The 25,244-nt window shown below is 36.1% G+C and overlaps 2 protein-coding genes and 1 long non-coding RNA gene across 4 annotated transcripts; 1 reads left to right on the top strand and 2 right to left on the bottom strand.

Moving 5' to 3' along the window:
- Positions 1–7,012: 7,012 nt before the first annotated feature.
- Positions 7,013–10,779, bottom strand: LOC113725918 (vesicle-associated protein 4-2-like). The gene is made up of 7 exons (XM_027249358.2): positions 10,285–10,779; positions 8,783–8,853; positions 8,502–8,583; positions 8,266–8,384; positions 7,688–7,765; positions 7,482–7,601; positions 7,013–7,348 (listed from the first exon to the last, which is right to left on the bottom strand). Exons 1-7 carry the CDS (start codon positions 10,535–10,537, stop codon positions 7,289–7,291), a joined length of 783 nt encoding a protein of 260 aa, XP_027105159.1. The 5' UTR covers positions 10,538–10,779; the 3' UTR covers positions 7,013–7,288.
- A 2,007-nt stretch (positions 10,780–12,786) lies between these two features.
- On the bottom strand, positions 12,787–13,842 carry LOC113725917 (uncharacterized). Its single transcript, XR_011838953.1, has 3 exons — positions 13,494–13,842; positions 13,146–13,345; positions 12,787–13,030 (listed from the first exon to the last, which is right to left on the bottom strand). It is a non-coding gene; the product is annotated as an uncharacterized lncRNA (long non-coding RNA).
- A 4,759-nt stretch (positions 13,843–18,601) lies between these two features.
- Positions 18,602–24,486, top strand: LOC113725915 (putative 3'(2'),5'-bisphosphate nucleotidase, mitochondrial). Of its 2 annotated transcripts, none has more exons than XM_027249354.2 (9): positions 18,602–18,934; positions 19,045–19,147; positions 19,853–19,955; positions 20,820–20,989; positions 21,494–21,553; positions 21,834–22,222; positions 23,141–23,219; positions 23,295–23,345; positions 23,942–24,486. In XM_027249354.2, exons 1-9 carry the CDS (start codon positions 18,840–18,842, stop codon positions 24,092–24,094), a joined length of 1,203 nt encoding a protein of 400 aa, XP_027105155.1. In that variant the 5' UTR covers positions 18,602–18,839; the 3' UTR covers positions 24,095–24,486. The 2 variants fall into 2 exon arrangements, with proteins under 2 accessions (XP_027105155.1, XP_027105154.1); XM_027249353.2 differs by having other exon boundaries at positions 20,781–20,989.
- Positions 24,487–25,244: the final 758 nt, after the last annotated feature.

Here is a 25,244-nt window from a genome sequence, read left to right as displayed (position 1 = left end):
CGAATTCGAATCCGTTTACTCTAACAAAAACGGGTAGATAGGGAATATAGGAATCCGACCCGTATTCAACTCGGATCCGAATAATATATTAATAATTATAAAATATAAATATTTCTAAATACATTCTTTTTCCAAATTAACAATTTAGTAATGACTTAGTAGATTGATTTGTGGTTAGTTTGGATTGACTATTGCGAGGTATTTGTGATTTAGTTTTGTAATTTGATTTGTTTAAGTTTGGAGATTAGATTTGTGATTTGTTTTTTATTTAATTTTAAAATATTTAAATTTGGACCTTTTAGATCCGGATCCAACCCGGACTTGTCGGACCTAGTTTCGAAACTCTTAAGGTCAAGACCCATCGAGTATACGAGTCGGTTTCAGATTTACTACATAAAAATGGGTCCGAATCCGAAATTTTAAATGTCATTTCAAACCTGACCTGTTGACACCCTTAATTGGAGTCAACTAAAACAATTTGATTAATTCTGATCAACTTGAGAATTTTTAAAAGGTGGGAGGATGAGTTAGGTGGTGCGAGAAACAGAGTGTAGGTGAGAGGTTCCAAATTCGAGAATTAAAACCTTTCACTTACATTAAAAAAATTTTTTTAAAGCAAAGTAATGACATACAATTTGAATTCAAATTGTTAACTGCTTAAGGTAGGAGGGAATATCTTTCTTCTTGTCAAAAACAAAATTACAAAAATCCAAGACTAAAGAATAGAAAATGAAGGAAAAGTTGAAGAGATCAACCTCCTCCTCCTCCTCTTTGTTCCGTGCCGGCCCTCAGAATCTCGATAAATTACACTATAGTATTATTGATTTGCCAGCTTGGTTTTCATTTCATCTGTTTTTGGTTACTACTAATTTTTCAATGGCTCCGGGGTCACACTGCGCTCACTCTCCACACCCTTCAAAGTTACTACTAATTTTGTTGTATACAAAAGGAAACATTAAATTACTTCTCCTAATGGCATCAAATATTTTTAGTGAACACTATATGGATGAGTGCTACGCCTTATACTAAACTAAAACTCTGCTCAATTAGATTGTCCGTTTTCTGTGAAAGTTCTTTTCGTTGCATCCTAAACACATTCTTCAATCATCATCTTATTTTTAATCAAATTTTTATTTCAAACACACAATAATACTACCCCAAAACAGATAAGATACGGTACCATTCTGTAGAATTTTTCTAAAAACTTTTTATCCAAACATTATACATCATTAGAAACCGAACTTAAGAAATGTGCATTGTCAGGTAATGGACGACAGAGAGCAGAAATTCCGAAAGTTGCTCTTTCTGATCATGATTCATGGAGGCCCTAAGGCCATGACATCCATTTCCGAACAATTTCACAATCTGCAAGTGGAAACGAAACCGGGAAAAAAAAAAAAAAAAAAAACTCACGTTTCAGATTAGACTGACCGAGTCACCATCTTCTACTTTTTCCACCCTTTTCGTGACAAAGAACAATAATGTTGATCTTCATTGCATTGGTGTTATATCTGGGAATCAAAGGACGGATGGCTAAATTAATTTGGTCACGATATTGTTCACTTAACCACCATTGGATAAAGAACGTAGGAAGTTGGAAACTCAGCTAAGTCACGGTTCTGCAAATACGGATTGAAAAGATGAATCACATGATTCCACGAACAGCTTTCCAATTGGACAGCACCTTTGCATCTTGCAATTGATACTAATTTTTGGATAAGGATGATTTTGAGAGGAGGTAGTTGTGTGGTTTGTTCTTGTTCGCCATTAACCAGCAAATATGGCATGTTCTCACGACTGCAAGGAAGCAAGTAGGGATACATTAATGGCTCCTTTTGCTTTGGATCTTTTCTTCACTATGGTGAATTTTGATACCAACATGAATACACGGTCTCTTTCTTCTTGAAACGTATATACCAAGCTTCAATATAGCCTTTTTTTTTTTAATAATCTTTTAGGCAAAATAACAAAATAATGAGACTTTGAATTAGTGTTAAAAAAATACTAATAGATATGATTGAGATTGAGAATTTGTGATGGTTTTCATAAATGAATTAGGGTCAGTGATACGTATATACATACATATATATATGTACATGTATTTTTCTTTTGGTAATTAAAGATGCATATGCATTGTGTGTGTGTGTGTGTATATATATATATGCGCGCAGGGGGTTGGTTTATTCCCGTGAAAAAGCATTGAAAGGCTAGACGAAAAGGAGACGCAAAGACGTTGTGCTTGGCTTTGGAAGCTGCTTTTCGTACGTAGTTATCTTCCAAGATTAAACTTTTTTCATGAGGGAAGCATTCGGAACCACAATGTTGCTAGAATCTTGTTTCCCACTTTCGAGCCAAAGAAAAAAAAAAGGTTAAGAAAAGGAAAAAAAAAAAAAGGTCTCGTTATCGACTTTGTGCCTTTGTCCAAAGGAGATGTGGTTGAATGAGGAATTGATTCGTTATCTCATAATTGGTTGGGTTGATGATAACACACAGTTTCTCTGGAATCTCACAAATAAGGTTGAAGCAAATTATTGGAATTAGCTATAAATGGTCTGCCCAGAAAATTCATAATGGAATTGTCTCTCATATATATATATATATATATATATATATATATAAATGATGATGATGCATTATTATCAAATCATAATGGAAATATCTCTCACATGTAGATGATGACCCGTTTGGACAGCAATTTTCCGTCGGAAAATTCTGTTGTTTTCCGTGATCACATTTCTCTATTATCTTTTTTTCTCACATACATCAAATCGCTACAGTAATTTTTCTACAAAAAAATCCTAAAAAATGCAATCCAAACAATAGCAAATCATAAGGGATGATTAGCATACTTTAGCTGGGGGCATGTGGATCATCATAAAGTAACAAGGCGTTTCGATGGATGCAACGACGGATGAGGGGACCAGTGTAAAACTGCCATTTCTTTTTTCTCTCCCCCCCCCCCCCCCCCTTTTTTTTTTTTGGAGAAAAGACTTATTGTACCCGTTAATTCATTCCAAATTTTAATCAAATTACATGTATTACTGCGATTAATTTCGAAACTCATTCCTTAGTACTTTGATTTCCTAAAACAATTAATGGATGCATATCTCCTACAAAACAAAATTTTTTTAATGGATGCATATCTCCCACAAAACAAAAAAATTTTTTTTTGTTTTTCCAATTGTGGGTGGTGCAGCGACTGCTACACTGTTGGACATGGGTCAATTTGAGCGACGTCGCATGGGCGCGGCCTACAGCAGATCTTCTCGTAGCCCATTGGAAAACGTGTCTAGTTGAACAAAATACATGAACCTCATCAAAGGCCCATTCATACTATTTAATACGATTAAGGGCTTCCAGCATCTATAGAAGTAGGAGTTTAGCTCAAAGTAGGCCACATCAATTGGTCTCAATCTGAACGTCCATTAACGCAAGGCCACTGGCCTATAAAACAGTTGAGATTGGGCCTTTTTTTTTTTTTTTAATCGCAGCGATTATAGTTATATAACCTATTCTAATCTAGTCTAAGGAAAGGGGAGTTAACGGAAAACTCAGTCGAAAAAAATCACTCGAAAATGGCAGCCACAATTAAATGATAAATTTGGTGGAAGGTAAAGAGTTCTAAAGTCTGGGGGTTGCCAACAGGCTATTGGCCAAGAATGCGAGTTTAGATAATGGGGAAATCCTTGGGCACCACTTGGTCACATGTTGGACTTGATCAGTTCATTTCAACAGCAGATACGAATGGTATTAAGAAAGTTTGTCATATGAAATTCAAATCTATAAATGTTAACAAGTGATTGGATATTTTTGCATCATTATGATGATCATTAGGGGACGGAAATGCTGAAGGAGAAAACCAGTAGGGATCATGGATGGATTGTGTATATGCCAAGACTTACCATGACTGGTCCTGTCCATCCAAATCCAATATCAGCCGACGTGATAATGAAAAGAAGCAAGATAAAAGCAGCCATGTTCACAAATTCGGTGGCTTTGGCCATCTTCTACACCCCCCTCCTTGATACAAAATTTCAAATTTTTTCCTACTTACGTCATAAATACAATTTTCAACTACTTTTTTATCTCACATACATCACATCATCAAAAGTATTACAGTAATTATCTCAAATAACCTCCTATCCAAACAAACTCATATTGATATTTTCACTACAAGTTTATAGTACTACAAGTTGAATGAACCAGAAAACAAGGGGAAAAAAATTGCACCGTTATCTAATCATTGGAGCCGGTGACAACAAAGTAACCATGTCAAGGTGGAGACGGGAGAAGTACAAGGAGGGATTTGAGAAATACTGCTGTAATATATATAATCTGACATTATAACTGCAGAATCTAACTAGTAGTCGTAATCTCGCATGATTTTCACCGCACGAGGAAATTTGGCCTCTATTGACTAGAATAGAAAAAGCCGCTGAGCGAATACTACTCTTATCACAGCAAATTTGGCCACATCATTTGTGGGCTTCACGCATAGACTATAGAAGAAGAAGAAGAGGAGATCAAACAGGGCGTGTCGCAAACTTGAGATGGCTCTGAAAAACATGAGCTTTTTAAGGTATTTTGCAGCTATTATGTACTAGTTTAGAGTGGAATTGGTTGCCAATCATCTAAACAAATAATAACGCAGCAAAACATCAATGGTAATGAAATTATTGTCTTGAATCTCATTGCTATAGTCGCATTTATTCCTTTCAACACAATTGTAGTTGCTCGAATATTAAGTCTAAAAATGCTAGCTCTGTGACCAGCAATTCAAAAACATGACCTTCTGAAAAGACTCATCCACCAGCTTTTTCCTATCTTCTTCTTCTCCCTGACCACCTGCTCTCGAAATTCTTGCATCTTCTTGCACAATACTACTGGTACGGGAGGACCTTTTGCTACGCCAACTTGGAGGAAGACCGAAAAGGCTAGAGCTGCTGTATTTGGAGCATTGGTCCTCTTGGCCCTGGGCAGCTGTACCAGTTCCCCCCCTAGAAACTCTGCTGACATAACTCATTTATTGATCAATTCAATCAACAATTCCCTCGCAAATTCTTGTCCTTCATTCAATACTTAAGATCGAGTGACCAATTGTTGATATATAGGACTTCTAGGAAGATAATCAGTTGGCCAGGGACAGTGGTTTTAGAAATATCTAGTGGCTTGAAAACTGACCTATTTTGTCTGACTATTGATTGTTGGATATCTACCTCACTTTTCGTAGTTGTACGGCGACATATCACCAATTTTGTCTCCGCTAGTTCTGTTTTTTAATTGAAAGTTATCTGATGTACTGGTTCAAACCTGGTTCCTGGCGCATGATTAATTTGTGCAAGTCTCTCTTCTATAAATTAATTGATATGAATCACATTCATATTTGTAGTTTAGATCATAATAAATACATATTATTGTTTTCCACTTCAATGGGATACACCCCGTCTATAAAATAGATGGATAGAATTTAGATGGGGTATCTAAATGAATTAGATTCCATTTCTTCGTCTTCTTTTTTTTTTCCTCTTGTTTTGTTAAAAAAGAATGTTAATGTTTAATTTAGTCGGTTGAGGTCGAATCTAGAGAAGTTGAAATATACGAGAGATACAAATAAATAGAATTCAACATCTTTTAATTTTTTAGGGGGGGCATAAATTGACATAAATAGGAACCTGAAGAATAAATAGAAATTATCAAAACAACCTATCTGCAAGCAAAAAAGCGATGGAAAACGTGACAAAAGTGCCGAAAATTTGGTGTTTCCATAAGATCCATTTATTTTCTAGCAGACATTGTCACGAAATCTATTTAATTTTGCCTTATCAACACAAGTTGACTTAATTGATAAGAATAGATCACTTCCTTATAAAAGATTGTATGTTCAATTTCACTGCAAATGTGAAAATTGTGTTGGTGGCTATCTATAATTTGGAAGCATGTGTTGCAGGTGTGAGAATTGTATTGAAGGACTACCCGTGATTCGGAAGCATGCCTTGTCCCATGGTGGTTACTAGAGCCAAATCCATCCTTTTTTTCACAAAAAATAAAAATCTAATTTTGCCTCTTGAGCCTAGCTTGCCTGATTCAACTCCACGATGACTTTTTCCTTTCCCCTTAAAACAATTATCATGACTATTGAAACTATGAGGTGCCTTCCGTTCTTTCATTTTACGCTATTGCTTTTTTTTTTTTCCCTTTATTTTTTCCAATTCAGATGTCCCTTTACATCTTAAAATTATGATTTTTTATTTTCCCAAAAAAAAAAAAAAAAACTGGGCTCATAAGCCACAGTTAGGTAGTCCATTTTTCTTTTCTTTTTTTTTCTTTTTACCGAAATTTCTCTCATTGCATTAAAAAAGTAATTCAAAAGGACCACAAACCTGCAAAAATTCACTCCCGAGTCATGGGGCCTCTAGCTCTCTGTTAACACAGGTTGTCGACAGCCCACCCAATGCCCAAAGTTAGTTAAATGGTCCAAATATGTTTCTGTGTGCTTGGACCGTCCCCCAATGCCATTTTCGGCTACTACGTCTCACTTCTCACTCAGGCTGAATTATTGCATTTTCCAGTGTGATTTCTATTTTCTAGGACATACGTATACAATTGAAGCAAAATTTTAAGACCTAAAGCATAACATTGCCTTAACGGATTGATTTCGTAATAATGCATCACAAGTGCATTGCTTATCAGGTTTGATCAGGCTTTTCCCCTCGTAACTCTTTTGCATTTTGCATTTTTCAAACACATGCACTGTCTCCTATTTTCTGATGATACAAAGAACCACAATTAGATAGAGAGATACATACTGATAAAAATAAGCTGTACCAGTCCAGAATGACACCTAAGGACATCAAGGTGTACTCTTTCGACGTAGGCTCAACAATGCGACGTAGAATTTCGGTCATAAGATTTGCAACTTATCCTTAGTTTCAAATAGGAAATAGCTTTTCACGAGAAAGAAAAGCTAAGGAGGTCAAGGTGGGCTTTCTTGTTCAATGCATAGTCTCAATAATTGAAAACCATAAATTCATTCATAAAATTTGCAACTCATGCCTTAACCCAAGAGAATTTGATTCTCTGAGGTTTGGATTACATTCGGCTGGATAGGCATTTTCGGCCTTCTACAAAACAAACCACGCTATCTACAAGAACCAAATGTTGTAGCGCCTCAAGTTACAGGACTGCACACTAGCATTTTTTACATTTGACTGTCCACTGATATCTTCAAACCAGTCACGGCAAATACAGGATGCTTTAACATAGTAAAACCAGATGCACACTTCATAATTTACAAAGAGTCTACCCCTTCAACTTGCTGTCGAGCAAGGTATCTTTCTCTTCGCTCTTTCTGAAAGTAAATGCAAGCAAGAAAGCAAAAGTGAGTATTTATTTCACTAAAAACACAGTTGGCAGTAAATATTATGGAAGATGCGCAAACAAAGGGTCATATGATTATAGAAGAATGTTAGAAGATTGCTCACCCATTCATCAATAACCAGTCCTTCACCTATAATCTTTGGACCTGTGTCTTCTGGAGGCTTCTTGCGAGCCTCAAGAGCAGCCTCTGCCTCTGCCAACTGGCGTTTCAGTTTTTCTAGTGCCTAGCAAAATTAACAGATTTATTAAGTACTTATTATCGTCTATGTCATTAGAGTTGTTAATAAGGTGGGAATTAATATTGGCTTACAGGACTTGGACGTTCTACATCTAGAAAAACGACCCGCAGTATCTGCTCCACAGCCACTTGATCCTTCTGCTCATCAAACTGAGCCCACAAACACAAAAAATGACAAGAATGTATAGGAAAAATCCCAAAATGACGCTTTTTTCTGTTTCGTAAAAACCAAGGAAAACATACTGGTTACCACATCTTGCTGGTTACTAATATAAATGTGAACGAGATATTGCATACATGCATGCGTAAAAAGCTGGGTAGTGATCCACAAGTCACTTTTATAGTGGATGAAGTAAGCTGACCGCCAATTTTTTTTTTCCTCTCAAAATATCAGAACCTAATTATGGCTAAGGCGTAGCATATTAAAGTTACCATTAGTGATTATGGATTTAGAAGTCGACACTCAAAAATAATCTAAAGTAGATAGTGGCTTCAAAGAACGGTTTTCAGTTCGCCCACCAAGATAACATATCTCAATTGAAATAAACAAAAGTGTGGTTAACTGAAAGTCGCTCCATTTTTTTCACTTATAGCCAAACAGCAAAGCAAAGATAAAGGATAAAAGGCATAAAAAGAACGAATGTTGATACCAGCTCAGGTACGTAATCCATGGGTTCCTTCACCTTTAGGCTCATGATTTTAAACTTCACCCTGTTCCTCTGATCAGTAGGTTTTTCATTGTTTTCAGGTTGCTCTACGAACTTAAATACTGGAAACACCCAAAATAAGAAAGACAAATTTGTCAGATTCACAAGCACACTTGTCAAAAAGGAAAAAAGCAATGTAGATAGCAAGCACAAATTGGTTAACATAATGATCAGGTTACCTGTTGCTATAATGCTCTCACCAGGAGCTAAAATAGCTCCAGGAGGTCGCATGAAACAGCTTTTTGGTGCAGTTGTTTGGAACTACAGGAAAATAGACAAATTCCACTAATCAGATAAAAGAAGCAACAAAAACAAACGGTTATAGAGCTCTGATCTAGATAGTTCGAACCAAACAAAAAGGAAGAGGCTGTTAAGCAATGCATTTGTCTACCATTTATCAGCAGTCTTAAAGCATTTACATATTCTGAAAGATTGCATCAGAAGTACTCATGGTACATACCTTGAAGGCAACATGAGATTTGCTGGTGTTTTTAATCCTAATTGCACTTCGTACTTGTTTACCAGGTTCATCTGGGAAAAGGCAGAAACAAATAAAAGACGCCTATCACTCAATACACAAAGATCAATCAAGAAAGGTAAATATTCCAAGTTACCAAATACAGAATTCCAAATACTACATAAAAATGTAGGCAAAGCAAAAATGAACCTCCAAAACAATCTAAAGAGATTATTCAATATCAGTATTGGGAAAAAGGACTGGAGAACTATTTGCAGCCAGGAGGTCAATGTTTATTTGACACCAAAATGAACATGTGGTATCACAATGTTTATTTGCAAAAGTGTTTGATCATTAACATGATTAGTTGTTGTATACAACAAATTGCATGTAAGGCACAAAAAGCAGAATGCTAACTAGTTAAAAACTTGTGCTGAACTAATAATTAAAGACCGATTCTTGACATTTGTAACCCTGTCCCAACTGAAGACACAATGTCACAACTCTTCACCCAAATGCGCCAGTTCCAAACAGAAGGCACATTGTCACGAATCTTCACCTTCTTGCTATTTTTAGCTAGCGACAAAATACGACACAATTAATAATTGCTGCCAAAACAATCAGTGGAACAAATTCTGTCCTTTTGCTAGAATATCAGCAAACACCATGAAGCAGGCGCAGAAATAAAGTAATGATTAGCAAAAGGTAAAAAATTTATTTCCATTAGATTAGTTAAGCAATAGTAACACAGGCAAGGCATTCAATAAAAATTTATAATTCTGCGGATTCTCTAATTTGACCGCATTTTAAGAGAGAGATCGGTTGACCCAGTGAAGTTTTCTTCCTAGGGAATCAAGAAGCTTATACACACCCCACCCCAACCTTACCAGAGCATAAACTCCATTCCATCATAGCCATCCAAAGAAAAGGAATAATGGCACACTGCACACACATGAAACACCAGAGACAACAGTAACAGGAAATCTCACAATCATATACTTGACATTGGCTTTTTAACAATAACTAAGCCGAAGCCTATCTTAAAAGGCTACAATTATTCTCAAGAGAATCATACTACTTCTTTAGAACCATATACTTCCTCATTTCTCCTCAAAAGCTAAATCTACGTGAAAAACTTACTTAAGCTTTTACCATCTCTAAACCTTTGTTTAATTCCTGTTTTGACGAAATCTACAACAATCATTAATTAGTGAAATTTAGTGTCCATACCAATTTAACACTTCATATCGAATACAATTAACTGAAAATTCATATTCAGGGGTAAAATTTCCAACAGCAACAGCTAAAGCAAGCACTTAGACATATGGACATTTATATGCGAAAATTACCAAAAAAAAAAAAAAATTACAGCTAATAACTTTATTACCTATTTGCACTGATAAACAGTACAACTTAAACTTTTACCAAATAGGCAAAGTAGGAAAACGTAAAAGAAATAGTTGACTTGAAGTAGTAGGAAAAATACGAAAAGGCGAGTAATTTACATGGAAAATAGAGCTTATTGGAAGGATCGAGTTTCAGACGACGTCGTGTACGGAGAAGAGATCTGGCGACAGAGGAGACGGAGCTGGAACTGTTACTCGCGTTTGCATTCGATCCATCGGCGCGTGTGTTGTACTGCTGCTGCTGACTTGCATATTGCGAAGACGAAGCAGAAGAATTGGAACTTCGAAAGGGAAGTTTAAACAGGCCCCAGACTTTTCCATCAGAAGCCGACTTGTTGTCGGCGATTGCCATTACTCGCCGGAGGTATAAGCAACAATTTAGCTTGTTTACCGGTGAGTATGAAGTGGAGGCGACGGCGCTTTGGCAATCAGTTCTCTAACGGGAAAGTTTTCGGGAGAATCTGTAGTTAATATAACAGGTTGGATTTGAAGCAGATAAGAAAGAAGAATAAAGATAGAATCTTAATGGATGGATGAGTCTACGTACGAGCTGCCTAAGTAGGTTAAATACTTAACATTTCTCATGGGGATGCCAACACAAGTGCAATAATTTATTGCTTAACAAGGAAATCGATAGCAATGCGAAATGAGAAGAAAAAAAAAAGGGAAGGAAGAGATTTTCTCGTGGAAAATTGGACATTGCTGAATAAAGAAAATTGGATATTGCTGAGTCAAGATATTAATTTTCTTTAAAATATTGAGTAAATCTTATATACACTGACAATTTATACACTATTAACAGAAAAATTTGATATTGTTGAATCAAGAAAATTGTATATTTTTTGAGTCAAAAATTTTTTTAAGACGTTTGAATAAACTTATATACACTAATAATTTAAATACCATCACCTCTATAATATATATGCAAAAGTTAAATTTTAAATTTAAATTTTACATAATTATCATCTATCCAATGATGATAGCGTACACACTATTAGAATGATCCTTAAAATTTTTTGAAAAGTGCGAATAAAACATTTTCCTTTTCTTAGGGAAGAAATTTTTTTTCTTCTTTACGGATGCAACTGCATTTAAGCATCATATGTACCCAATAAAAAAAAAAAAAAAAAAAGAAGAGAGAGAGAGAGAGAGAGAGAGGAAGATGAAATAGAATTAGGCATTAGTGGGGCTGAGAATGAAAATTTCACGCGGTTTTATCAATCTCACTTGGACTTTCTCCCCTTTTTTGTCTAAAATTTATGCGATCAATGTGTACCAGTTTTCAAATTTTAATATTTTATTTTTATAGCACTGGAATTTGAGGGAGTGGGTCACCAAATAAAATGACTCCGCGTATTGACTTGAGAATTTTGACCGTGAATGTCCGAATCATATTAAATTTTTTCTCTGTGGTCAGTGGAGTCTGCTATTCAAATAATAATGTCGATTTAGACATATGATTCTATAAAGGGAGGATTAGTGTTTGGTTTGCAAAACATGATTTTACTAATTGAGATGAGGTAAATTTACACACTTGCATCATCCATCCATCCAATCGTAACAGTAATATTAACCCATTTGCAATTTCAGTTCAAATTCGAGATGTTTGAATGAACCCCACGAGTATAATTATCCTTAATTTAATTAATTTCTTCGTGCATATAAAATTTGGTTACCTATTTCTTATACAGATGGACAAACCCATGTAAAGTAACTTCTCTTGTTTTTAGTCATTTTTTCGGGTTAATTATAATTAAAAAACAACAACAACTACTACTACTACTGTGCAAACTATTAAAGTATTGAGAATAATTTTAACTTGGAACTAAAACACGAAACCAGTAAATTGAAACTATTTGAAAATTCAAAGGACTACAACTGTAATTCTCTTGTTGCTGTTGAACCAGTCTTCTATTTTAACACAAAAAAGGCCCTCTGGCTGCTGAAGGTAGACTTCAATACTTCTCTTGTTATTCTCGCGTGAGAATGTGGGGATTTTTCTTTATTGTGGTTTGGTTTGGGATTAGGGTGCAAATGAGTCGAGCCGAGTTAAACTTTGGCCTTATCGAGTCGAGACTTGACTTAATTTCATCGAGTTCGAACTCGACGAGCTGATAATTTTCAAAATCGAGCTCGAAAAAAATAAAAAATAATTATTTTATTTTTTAAAAAATAAATAAAATAATATTTTTTCTTAATAAATAATAAAATATTAAGAATATTTATATAATTTTATTATTAAAAATAAAAATATAAAAAAATATATATATATATATACCCGGCTCGCGAACTAACGAGTTTAATGTTTTGAACTCGAGCTCGAGTCGAGCTCGAATCGAGCGGCTCAATTCGTTTGCACCCCTATTTGGGATGATGTTCTTAGCGGACATAGAACTACATTGGTTTAATTAGCACCTCTCGGAGCAAGTGACTTTGATGAAAATTACATGCTCTCTGGTGCAATATTCCTCACAAACATTTTTGGGGGGAAAATTAAAAAGAAAAAAAAAATGGCAATCCAAGAAAGAATCCCATACCGAAGCTGTCCAGTGGACCAAAAACTACAAAAGCTATCAGTTGTGCTGTGCAAGAAAATGAATCTGCCAACTTAAACAGGTACTACCAGTGATAATTAATATATAAGGAGATAGACGAATATCATCCCTTACCCCATTACACTTTTACGTGGACATGCAATTGGAGAACAAACAAAAAGCAACTCATGTTTAGGATTAGGATTAAAACAGATCGTTGAGTACTTTTGAGCTGTCAGAATAGGAGCCTCCCCTAATTAATTATCATCAACAGCTCAACGCATTAATATCCTCCTTTAGTCAATAATCACCTGCAGAAGTTGTTCAAGATTTGTTCATGTCATTTCTTGGAGGAGCAATCAGTAGTGAATATCAAATCAAATCATGAGAAAATTTTGTAATGACACATCTGCTTTTGGTAGGAACCTAGGAGTAGACGTGAATAAGGCTTAAAATTGGAAATCTGGACCATCATCATCATCCCATTGCAGGACCGCAGACTCCAAATTCTGCTCCCTCTTCAGCTTATCTTTTAAAAACCAATCACAAACTCTCCCCGCATTCAGCTCCTCAATCGCACACCCTTCCTGCTCTGCTATCACTTTTAGCAGATTCAGTGACGATACCTGCACCATTTCATTTGTAAACTAAATAAATTACTGCTAAAACTTAAAACACTCAGAGCTCAGATTAAATGAATCGCATGGACACCCCTTTTTTTTTTTTTTTTTGCTTTTTAACTTTTGCGTAATTGTACCAAGAGAAGAAGCATACCGTTAACCGACATAGAAAACGCTCATGAGGGCTGAGGCCGGATACTTCCACTAAACCCGCTTCTTCTAGAGACAAGAAGCTGCGCCTTGCAGTCTTTTTCTCTCCGCCACTGCTACTAGGACTGCATGCTTTTACTGATAGTTCTCTTCTTGAATAAGCAGTGGTGTAAGCGTAATTCGCTTGCCCTTTTTTGATGCAAGCTTTTGGAAGCTTGAAATGATTGGAAATACATGATGGTCTTTTAGAAGGATATTTGAGTGCAGAATTCATTTTGGAGATGTTTGGACGAAGAGATATATGCATATGGGTTGACTGTAATTTTCTTGGCGCCCGGCTAAAGAATGGCAGAGGGGTCGAAGCTCAGAATTGAGGGGGGTTTATCGAAGGCTTTTATCGAGTTTGTGTTTGTGTGGCTGAAATGGAATCGGACATTTGCATCATTTCATGTTTATCATCATCTTTTTATTTATTTATTAGTTTTATTGGTACGAATGTTCATCATCTCTAGTCATTACACAACACAAGTACGGCATTTTCATTTCTATCCTGAACAAAAGACCAATGTATCACATTTATTTTAGATTAATTTTCTGTATATACTGAGAATATATATATATTAATACTATTGGATGTTTTATATTAATTAATTTTAATTTTAATTATATATATCATACATTTATATAATATATATTGATAGCATATACCAAATTAGTGTTTTTTTTTTCAGAAATTTAGGAGAAAAGTTGCAACATGGCCATGAAATTATGACTTGTCCGATTTGCACAAACCATAGCAGGACAACAATTTTTTTTTTCCGCTAACATGTCAAATTGTGCAAATTGGACCATAAGGCTCATGGGCCTGTTGACTCCCTGGACTATCAACAGACATCTAGGCTCTAGCTTCGTTCGCAGGACCCAAACTCTGCAACTACAATGCCCGGGATGTTTTTTTTTTAAACCATTTACTCGATCATCTTCCGCTGATTTTTTCATTTAATAATTCGAAACGCCAACAAACGTTTTATAGTTTTATTGACAGGTAAAATTACAATTAAGCACCCAACTGATTGGAAAATTTTCACCCAAGAAAAAAAAAGGTTTCGAGATGGAATCCTGGTTAATCGCTCAAGTTTTGGCGAACCGAACTGACTACAATTTTATCACATGTTTTGGTTATATGTTGGTTATGTACAGGAGCAAGCAACGATTTCAACATTTCTTGCTGTTTCATATTACACTTTACTCCAGCAAAACAAAAACATGAAAAAAAAAAAAAACATAAGAAATGAATTCTAGGTTAAGAGAAACATATGGTTAATTAGGACCCCAACAGCTTAAGAACATGACCGTCCGCAGAGATTCTTCAGCTTGTTTCAGCTTGTCAGTCTTGGCAGCAACCTTGTTAATAGTTGAAGAATCAAGAGCACCTGCAGAGACCTTCGTTGAGCAGTGCCTTGATGATGATGATGAACCACAAGTGGAGTCCTTCAAAGTCTTGACGGCAGAATCGTGCTTTGATGCTTGCTCTTTCATCCCCTGCACCGCCCTCATTCCTGCCTGGTACACCACCCTACTCATAATATGAGCAAAACGCACCAAACTTCTCGCAATTAATTAATGGTTGTGCATGGAAGGGAATTTGACGACTCCTTTTGTTTCAGCCGTATTGAAGGGTTTATATATTGGGATGAATTCATATGGGATAAGTGAGAGGCTGATTTATTTGATTTGATGGATTCTTGGAAGCTAGCGTCCACCGAGGGAGGTTTGTAGTCAAGCAACCGGCTCTTTGCTGAGTCAGGCTTGAGCCTTGTATTTACCTTGGGCGGAGTTTCCTGCAGTAATTTGCACGCCCCCAGCTGGTTGTTAATGTTTAGAAATATCTTTAATAGCAAGACAATGATCTAGTCGTTTAATGAAATTAGCATGATACCTATTTCGGTTTTAGTTTTTACTTTGTCAATACACCTTGCGGAATAGATCTTTTGGGGCGTAAGCGTAACATGAAGGTTATGGAGAACATATTCCAGCAACAGAGAACTCGAGAAGCAAACACTGGGGTCTTGATGGGAAACAACCTCTTTTTTTTTTTTTTAATAGTAACGAGATGTTAATAGAAACTTATCCACATATGATATTTCCATGTCACGCACACCTGGAAGGAGATTTGTATTTGATATTTCCATGTCACACACACCTGGAACTGGAAGGAGATTTGTTTCGAAACTTATCCACATAGACGGCAATTAATCAATGATTTGTCCAGGAAGTGGGCTCCTCAAGCATATCCGGATTAGATTTGATTGGTTCAAAGGATATCCACGTCGACACAAGATTGTTGGAAAAAGTTCAGCACCCGCTACCCTATTTTTTCTGACATTTTCTTACATAAATAAGAATTTACGTAGATAAACCTAATCTCTCCAGTAACTTAAAAAATCGGCAACTTTTGAAGTCCTGTGAGGGACTTATCTACCCAAACCCTTCCCCCTCCAATACCGATGTGGAATAGAAAATCCCATAGAATACCCTGCTGCTAAGAGATAAAGATCCCCAAGTCCTTGAGAATGAGTTTTCTTTCTGATATTTTCTTACAGAAGTAAGAATTTACGTAAATAAATCTAATATTGAATAAAGATCCTCCAGCACCCGCTACCCTAGTATTGAATTAACCGCGGCCTGCGTAATAATCTGTCAGTCACAAAGTCAAAGCACAAAGAGAGGTCAAGTCAATTTGATTTTCATTTCTTACCAAAAGGGAGCACAGCATTTGCAAATTGATGATTTTTTTTTCCCGATATTGTAATTTTGATGCCAAATATTTGGAGCATGAGCACTCTTAGTTCTTAAAGTTTGAAAGAATGTAAATGAAGTTCCAAATGTTTTAATATCTAAATACATTTAGTATTATTGACTTATTTTTATCAATTGCTATCAAAATCTAATTACATGTTGTTATCGCACTAACTAATTTTCTTAAAATAATTAGAAAAGTTGAAAAAAAAAATTGTTGACCTTAATTTATACTAAAAGAGGACTCATTAATCGCGTAATAATGATGTGAATAATAAATCTTTAACCCAAAAATGTAAAAATTCAGTTGATGAACAACAAATTAGGTTAAAACTAGTCACTTACATGACTAGCATATGAGTAATTAGTCAATTTTTATTACAGATTATGACCAGCAATTTTTATATTGATTTTTTTTAAATTTTTTAAAAATTTAGTTGCTGGCACATGATTAGATTCTTTTAGTAATTGATAAAAATCAATCATTACGACTAAATGTGCCTAAAAATCGAAACATTTTGAATTACATTTGCTTTTATCCAAACTTTAGAAATTAAAAATGATCATATGCCAAATATTTGGTATCAAAACTGTAATTTCCTTTTTCGTTGCTAAGGCTAAATATGTTGTAATGGATCTAGCCCACTTTGATGGAGTTTTTTTTTTAAGAGTTTGTATAAAGCTTTTTTGTAATTTATTATAGAAATTATAGATAAACTTCTATGTATTTGAGGATTTGGAGAAAAAGTTTCTTTTTTTCTTTTTTCCCTTTTATTTTTTCTTTCTTTTTTTCTCCTTTATTTCCTCTCTTCTTATTCCTCCTTGCACCACCATTGCTCTTCCTCCTACCTCCCCCCACCACTGGCTGCAGCTGACACCTCACTCCTCTTTTTTTTCCTCTCTCACCTCTCAATCTCCTCCTCCTCTCTCTTCCCTTCTCCTTATCTCCTCCTTTCCCTTTTTCCCCTCTCATTTCCCTTTCCTCCTGCCCCCCTCCCCTTTCCTTTCTGAAAAAAAGAAGAGAAGAAGAGAGAAAAAGAGAGGGAAGAAGAATGAGAGGAAGGGAGGAAAAAAACAATAGGGGAAAGGTGGCGATGACGGCAACAATGGTTGTTCGTTAAGGGAAGTACAGAGGCGGGTTGAAGTGGAAATTATTAGAGAAGTTGGTGGTAGAAAAGGGAAATGAGTGTGTTTTTATATGACTTGAATGGTGTTTTTATAAGTTTTTCTCTATTTTAACCTTCCACCTTGGAATCTTGAACTTAATAGTAAAGAGAACCTTAAAAGTCCTCCCTTGACCATTGGACCAACCCAATGATTTGTTTTTACAAGTTATTGTAGCAAAAGTTGGAGAAAAACTTTGGTTGGATTGCACTTTTATTTTTTCAAAAACTACTTTTGTTTGTAAAATTTACAGTAACAACTCAAAAAACACACACAATCTAAAATACAACTACAAAAATTAAAAAATAAAAATGAAAAACCTATCACATTTTTTCTTCCACTCACTACCACCCCCTCGCCTCCTCCTTTCTTTGCGAACACCTCCGCTACCGCTTCTCCTCCCTCTCTTTCCTCAGTCCTTCTCCTATTTCTTCCTCTTCCTCCTCTCCCCTTAGTTCCCTTTCCCCCCAATAAATTTGAGATGGAGGGGGAGGAAGCGACTCTAGGGAGAGGGAGAAGGAGATGGGGTGTGACTAGGGGAGGGAGAGGAAGAAGAGAAAGGAGGAGAAGAGAGGAAGAGGAAAATGGAGGAAGAATAAAGAAGGGAGAGAAAAAGGGGAGGGAGGAAGGAGAATGGTGGTGGTGATCATTGATAGTAGTGGTGGGTGATGTTATTTATAATTTTTAAAAATATTTCAAAAATTTTAATTTTAAAAGTATCATAATATACATTTCTGAAAACACATCAAAAATATCTAATCATCTACCGTAAAAGTTTTTTTTACATACATAAATACAAATTTTTTTAGAAATGCACTCAAAAACACCTAAGCAATACGGATCTTTTGTCTAAAATGGAAAAAGCAAGGGTACAAAACAGACCCTTGGTTTTAACTGTACATCGATCCAAACCATTGAATTAACCACTAGGCCAATGGTTCAGTGGCCACCTGGGAGGGAGGTGAGGGTTCAAACCTCACCAGCAGCAAAAAAATTTAAGGGTTGTGTCAAAGTACTCCCTTGATTTAGTTGGGTCTGTATATCCACTAGTCCCTACAATAGCTTCCCCCTCCCCCTAGATTAGGATAGAATAGGTTATACAAATGTATCGTAGCTGGAAAAAAAAAAAAATCCAAACCATTGAATTACTCGAATGCAAAAGCCCAAAAAAGCTTTAGATTTGTTGAAGTCTGAAAAGTCCGGACACCAACCAGGCAACCAACACGCACAAACTGGCCGTCCTCGCCCGCGCTGCGGCTCCTATCCTGAGTAAACCTCCGCCAATAATTCAAGTAACGCGGGCATCAGGTGTTGTACATCACCGGCGGGCCACCAATTAAAGGCAAAATAAAATCCAAATCCATCTTTCTTGTAATTGAGGCACCTCATGGATCTCCTCCGCTACTCAATCTCCCGATTACCTACGGCTAATCCTCACCTTAACTTCCCTGCACCTCTTCGTCGACGCTCTTTCACAGTCAGGTTTAATATCACCACTCTTCTTTTCTCATTTCTGAAATTTGGCACATTTTCTAGATTTTCAGAGTTAATTCTGTGAATTAAATTACATTTTGAAATTTTACCTTCATCAGGTCGAGCTTGAGTCTACCTTTCTCGGAGGAGAAAGCAGTGTATTACAAGCATCTTGAAGCTGCAGTCGACGTCGTCGACAGAGCTTGTCGTCTCTGCGTCCATGTAATCTCTGCAACTCTTTTTTTTTTTTTTTTCAATTTTAATAACTATGGTCTTTATTTTATAGTAATATGACCTTTTACTTTCCCTACCTTTCTTTAATTTTCGGATGCTTGTATATGATTACTGTTTTTCATTTTGCTAGCTGAGATATTCATATTCAATTTGTGAACCTATTTTTTCCAGGTATTTAATTTATTGAGACAAAATTAAGACTTCATTTTTGCTTTCATAGCTTCATTGTTATTTATACTATGGATAGTGTAATTAAAGCTTTGGAGCAGAATATTAATTTTTTTCCCCAAAATTTAGGTTACTTTTGGATGGTATTTCTTAGAAGAGTTTTACAAAAAAGTTTCACTGTTGCATTTCGGACACAAGCGTATTTGTGAGATAATAAAATAACTAGTTGAAGAAAGTGCATGGAAAATCATGTGTTCAATATCACAGTCAAATGGATCCTTCCGTAGAAAAAAATTTAGTTTCAAATCTTTTCTGGAAATACGCATATCTTTTCAAACTAGTTTATCTATTTTATCATTTTATGATTTCTTGACATCATGAGCCCAGAAAAAAAATACAGTACTTATCTTGATTATTTTTGTTATAAGTTCATTCGTCAAGTTAGCAGTTGGTTCTATTGGTGGAAAAAAAAAATGATTTCATTTTTGTTTTATTGAGAACATGGGATTGTGTCAAATCGTTTAGGTGAAAAAATCTTTGTTCTCGAGTGATGGAAGTATCCTCGAGAAAAATGATCAAACCCCTGTGACAATTGCAGATTTTGGGGTGCAGGCTCTTGTTAGCTTAGGTAATAATGTCTTTTCTCCTGCCCTCCACCCATGGTGGTGAAATTATTGCATTTTACTAAGCTCCTTTGCATGAGTACCACCACATTCGTCTTTTTAACAGGATATTGCATCTATAGCAGATCTAAAGTTTTAGTTGTTATATAAAAGTTTGCGAGTTTTGGTGCAGTACTGCACTTCACAATTCTTGTGAGTTTGTGGTTCTGGTGCTGATTAGCAACAGATAAGTACAACAAATATGTACTCTATCCACATTAGAGTCATGAGATATATTGCAAGAAGATATGTACTTTACAACCTCCTGACCCGATTGAAAACTGTCTTCAGTACACATAGGAGTAAGAGTTTTCCAGAGGCTGCATTCACGAATGGTGTACAAGATTACTCAGAGCTTCCTTTTGTTAGTCATTGAAACTTCTTTAGCCCATTCTTTTAACATTTTAGTCCATGTTATAAATGCCTAGATGACTAATAAAGTGACTTTTGCCAAATTTCTTTTATCGGATACATCATTGTTACTGAACTGCATTGACAAGAGAATTGGGCGTAGTGCTACAGCTAATCATAGAATCACCAAGACTTGCATAGTGATGAATAACAGATTCCGTCTGCTTTATTGGGTTTAGCACTGTTTATGCTTCATGGCTTGCTTCATTTAAAGTAAGATTTTCAGGGAGCCAGTTCTGGAAACTCATTTTTAAACAAATTTGTCGAGTTATACAATAAATCTTGAAACAGAAACTTCGTGTTTGTCCATGGAAAATGATTTACGTCAACTGCTCCTCTCTGTCTGGTATTTATGACTTTTTATCCCCTTGCTTTTGTAGAAATGAGCAAATTATTTCCTTCTATTCCTCTGGTAGCAGAAGAGGACTCCATGTTTCTGCGTACGAACAATCTGGTTGATGCTGTGGTTGATGTGCTTGCTGATATAGCAACTTCCAGAGATAAACTGACACAAGATGATGTTTTAGAGGCAATTGACCGAGGGGGCAAGGATGCCTATGCTTTTGGACCTAAGCCAGCCACTTATTGGGTGAGTTATTTTGACTTTTTAAATTCTTATTCAATGAACCCAGAACAGCTATGTTGATACCATAAATAGCTGTTATGCTTTTCATTGTTTTGTTTTGCGGACGAGATTGTTCTCGAAAATGTGTATAACATATTTAAAACAAAAATCAGAACTGAGTGAAAACTTTTAGACAGAAGATAGAGGTAGTTACAAACAAGAGTTGGCTTGAGGAAGGAGAAAATTGGTATTTAAATAGTGTTTAAGGCTGAAATAATAGAATTGGCTGCAGAGCTTCTCTTTAGCTGTTAACCTGAGCCTTTAACTCCCAAATATGTCAGTTAATTTGTCCTTGTGTCTCTCTGCATGTGTGATTGATGGCGGATCCTCTGACAATGTTGAAATGTGTATAACATATCCAATTACTTCCCTGCACGTGAAAATGATATGAATGTTGTTTTACATTTGATGTTATAGTTTCTTTCTCATAGCCTTCTCCTAATGATTACTGTCAATGACATGTTTTAGGTATTGGATCCCATAGATGGTACCAGAGGATTTGTAAGAGGTAGTGAGGCTCTTTATGTGGTAAGTTGTGCTTTGCTCGAGTGGTTCTCCATCTATTGAGACAACATCTTATAGATAATAGTAGGGTTGCTTACAATCCAGTGTTCTGCTAATGTATTTTCTGTGCAAGATATAAATAGTCAACTCTTTGACTTCACTTTCTTAGTAGCACCTACCTTTATGCATTTTTCGTGCCAATTCGAATAGTTTATACGCTCCGCAATCACTTGGAGTAGAATTTCCAATTATTTCAATTGTTCTCTTTTTCAAATTGAGGTAAGCACGTGAACTGAATTTTCAGGTAGGCTTGGCTCTTGTAGTTGATGGAGAGATTGTTTTAGGAGTCATGGGCTGCCCTAACTGGCAGGAGAGCCACCCTGACAAGTCTAGCTCAAAAAACCAGGAAAATGAAAATGCTGTCTCCATGTCTGGAATAATTATGATCTCACACATAGGGTGTGGAACATGGAGAAACACTTTGTGGGAAACAACCAATATGATGGGTGGATTACTAGATAATTGGATCAGATGCTTTGTTGATGATTGTCAGATAGTTCATGAAGCACGCTTTTGTATTCCTGATAGTCAAACATGGGAATCACTGCCATTATCGCTTTTATATAATGCAACAACTGAAGCTGAGTATGTTGGGAGTAAGGAGGTTCTCCTTCTACCTGCTTGCTGTGGAAGGTTTGATTTTATCTCATGGATTATTAGAATGGCATTCTTCAATTATTTGATTTACTTGAAATAGCTTAAAGCTGTGAACTCAATTGGTTTTATCCTGTCATTGGATGAGCGGGGAGCAAATTCTCATGTCTTCTTTTTGGATATCTTATAATTTTATTGGATGTATCAGAAGGTTCGGCATGTACTTTCATTTCAGACGCTACTTTGTAAGGATTCTTGTTAGTTTGCTAATGTTCCACTAAAATGCCTAGTTCTATGTCTACCTCGAAAGAACTCAGTGCATCAGATCTTGGAATTTTCCCTTGCCTAGTCAATCCTTGGTCTGATTGTTCTGCTGTGAGCTCCACTACACCATTTCCAACCTGAAGTAGCGTTTTCTCAAGGATAATATGGATCTGTGATGTAACAAAAATTTTGCGCAGCATCATTTACTTGTGGTCCGTTATATCAAGTGCTATATATAATCTACCATCATTCTTTGTTCTGTTCTTTGACCGTTTCATACATCTCACCATAGTCTTTTCCCTATTCCTTGGGGTTCTGTCAGATGTCACAATCAATCTCAAGCATGAGAATTTCACAATGGCACCACAAGATCTTTACTTCTTTGTCCAGTTTTCTAGTGTCAGACGTGTTTTTCTCTGTCCTCATCCGTCCAATGCATATTCCCCTGGTTTCTCTGTTTCTGTGGGCAATCTGGAGTTGTCAATAAAACATGGCACATGATCTAATTCAACCTCCTTTGTTGTCCCTTTAGTGATCAAATAACCTCTAAACTTGTATATTCTCCTCAGTTCAGTGAGTTCTTCAAATCTATTCCAGAAAAATAAAAAGATGAGTAGAATGTGTAAACAATTTGATGAGATGTTTAATAATAATTTCATAGTTAAACAGATGGTCTTTATTTCCTGTGTACAGTTTGTGCAAGTATCTGATGGTGGCTTCAGGGAGGGCATCTGTTTTCATCCAAGGTGCAAAAGCTGGAAAAGCTATAAAGGTATTACAACAGCTTCAAGCCATTGTTAAGAGTGATTTCAGTAACATCATTGATGTCGTTACATTGAAAATGCAGGCTTGGGATCATGCAGTTGGTATTATTTGTGTCCATGAAGCAGGGGGAAAGGTACACTACCCAACTTCATTTCTTTTTCTGTGTGTACTAGTTTACCCCATCGGACTGAATAGCTAATTCATGAAACTCCGCACCTGAAAGATTGTGAAATCTACATTGGTGATTGTATTTGAATGAATCTGTTGCAGCATATAGTGGAACAACATTCTTACTTATTTTTTTTTAAAAAAGGGGAAAATTTTGAAAAGATACAGAAGGGATTGGAACCTGAAACTTAGTTCTGCTGCATACATGCACCAGGAGAACGGACATGCAAATGCATGGCAAACATTTAAAGCGAACTATTTTTTCATATTCCATTAGCCTCAGTGTGGGCTGCTTTGTTGAGGTTGTACTTGGAACCTTCAACTTTTCCTACCTTTTGTTGTTCTTTCATGCCAATATGGTAGTATCTTTGTCAATTAAGGTAGTCTACTTGTACGCTTGGAAAGAAGCTTTTATTCTCTTTCATTTGATTATGTGCTGTACAGAAGAAAAGTTGGTTATTTTCCTGATGCAGAATTCATAGGTCCACAAGTATAAATCTGCATTTTATACAGTTCTACTTTATTGTTGGTGAAAGATGGAAAGGATTGGCTTGTTAACAGGTGACTGACTGGAGAGGGAGTGAACTTGATTTTGCAGCAGATCAAGTCAAAAGGAGAATCATATTTCCGTCAGGTGGTGTTCTTGTGACAAACGACAGCTTACACCGAGCTATACTAGAGATCATATCATCAGGTTCATTGGTGGATTCATAGTACAAGGCACTTGAGACCTCTTTTGACAACATCCTTCATTCCCTTTTTTTTTGGTGCCTGTTTCACATTGATTTCTACATTTATGTGCCCTTGATGGCTTCATTCTTTCAGATTCCTGCTATTGTACCAAATACCTTGTTTTACCATACTGAGGTTCATTGGTGCAGAGACAGATGTTATGAATCATCATGCAATAAAATTGCAGACCGCAGAGGAAGTTGTTGCAAGTAGTAAGGGTTCATTATTTGTAAGAGGTTCTGAAGCTACTCTCGTTCATATTATTCATCAGATATTTTTTGTTTGTATGATTTTCAGACACTTTTGAACTTGAGGTAGCTCTCTCTCTGGATATTGATATGGTTTATTAAATGAGAATATTCGACTTGTCTTAAGCTACCAGGATTAGATGTCCGTTCCACCAGACTATCTTGAAGACTCGTTTTCGTGCTGTTTGTGATATTTATTTGCCAGCATTTGTTGCTATTGCTAACCAGCTAGGCTGCTCTGAGTACATTATCAACTCCAAAAGTTTGCATTAGTTTGGCAAATACTTGACGCTAATCTCATTCAAGTTTGTAGGCTCGTTGTCAATGTTTTCTCCTGTCGTACATGAGAGCCTTTTCTGGTAATCTGTACGTCTTTTCGTACTAAGTACAGGCTTTTTGTCCCCTTTTTTCTTTTTGTGTGCGTTTAGTCGTCCAAGTTCTTGAAATTGAACCCCATGAATTGGCTTTTAAGTCAATAACAAACTTCCTGGTGAACAGAAGAACTAGTATTTATTAGTCTGGTTTAGTGTTCTAATGTCAAAAGTCCTTTGTTTGAATTATTGTCTGTCGAAAGTCTAATGAGAGAGCAAGACGTTCTCTGTAAGCGCTTCAATTCCATCCAAGGGTAACAAATTAGTTTAGGATGCTTGCAATTTCCGATGAAACAATCTATTACTGCAAAAGCCTCTGCGGACTTTTTCCCTGGCTTTGTCTTTGTTATATGGATGGCATATTTCTCGCATACTTTGTTCATCAAACACAAATTGTTGCTCCCCTAATCTTCGAGGCTCTCGTATAAAAACGGTAAGTTTGCAATATTGCAATTGACAAAACAGCAAGTATCAAAATTGGCTTTTCATAATGAAATACTAAAACTACATAAA

The sequence above is a fragment of the Coffea arabica genome, chromosome 2c (genome assembly GCF_036785885.1).
Source record: "Coffea arabica cultivar ET-39 chromosome 2c, Coffea Arabica ET-39 HiFi, whole genome shotgun sequence".
NCBI lineage: Eukaryota > Viridiplantae > Streptophyta > Magnoliopsida > Gentianales > Rubiaceae > Coffea > Coffea arabica.
This window is presented reverse-complemented; position numbering and strand designations above follow the sequence as displayed.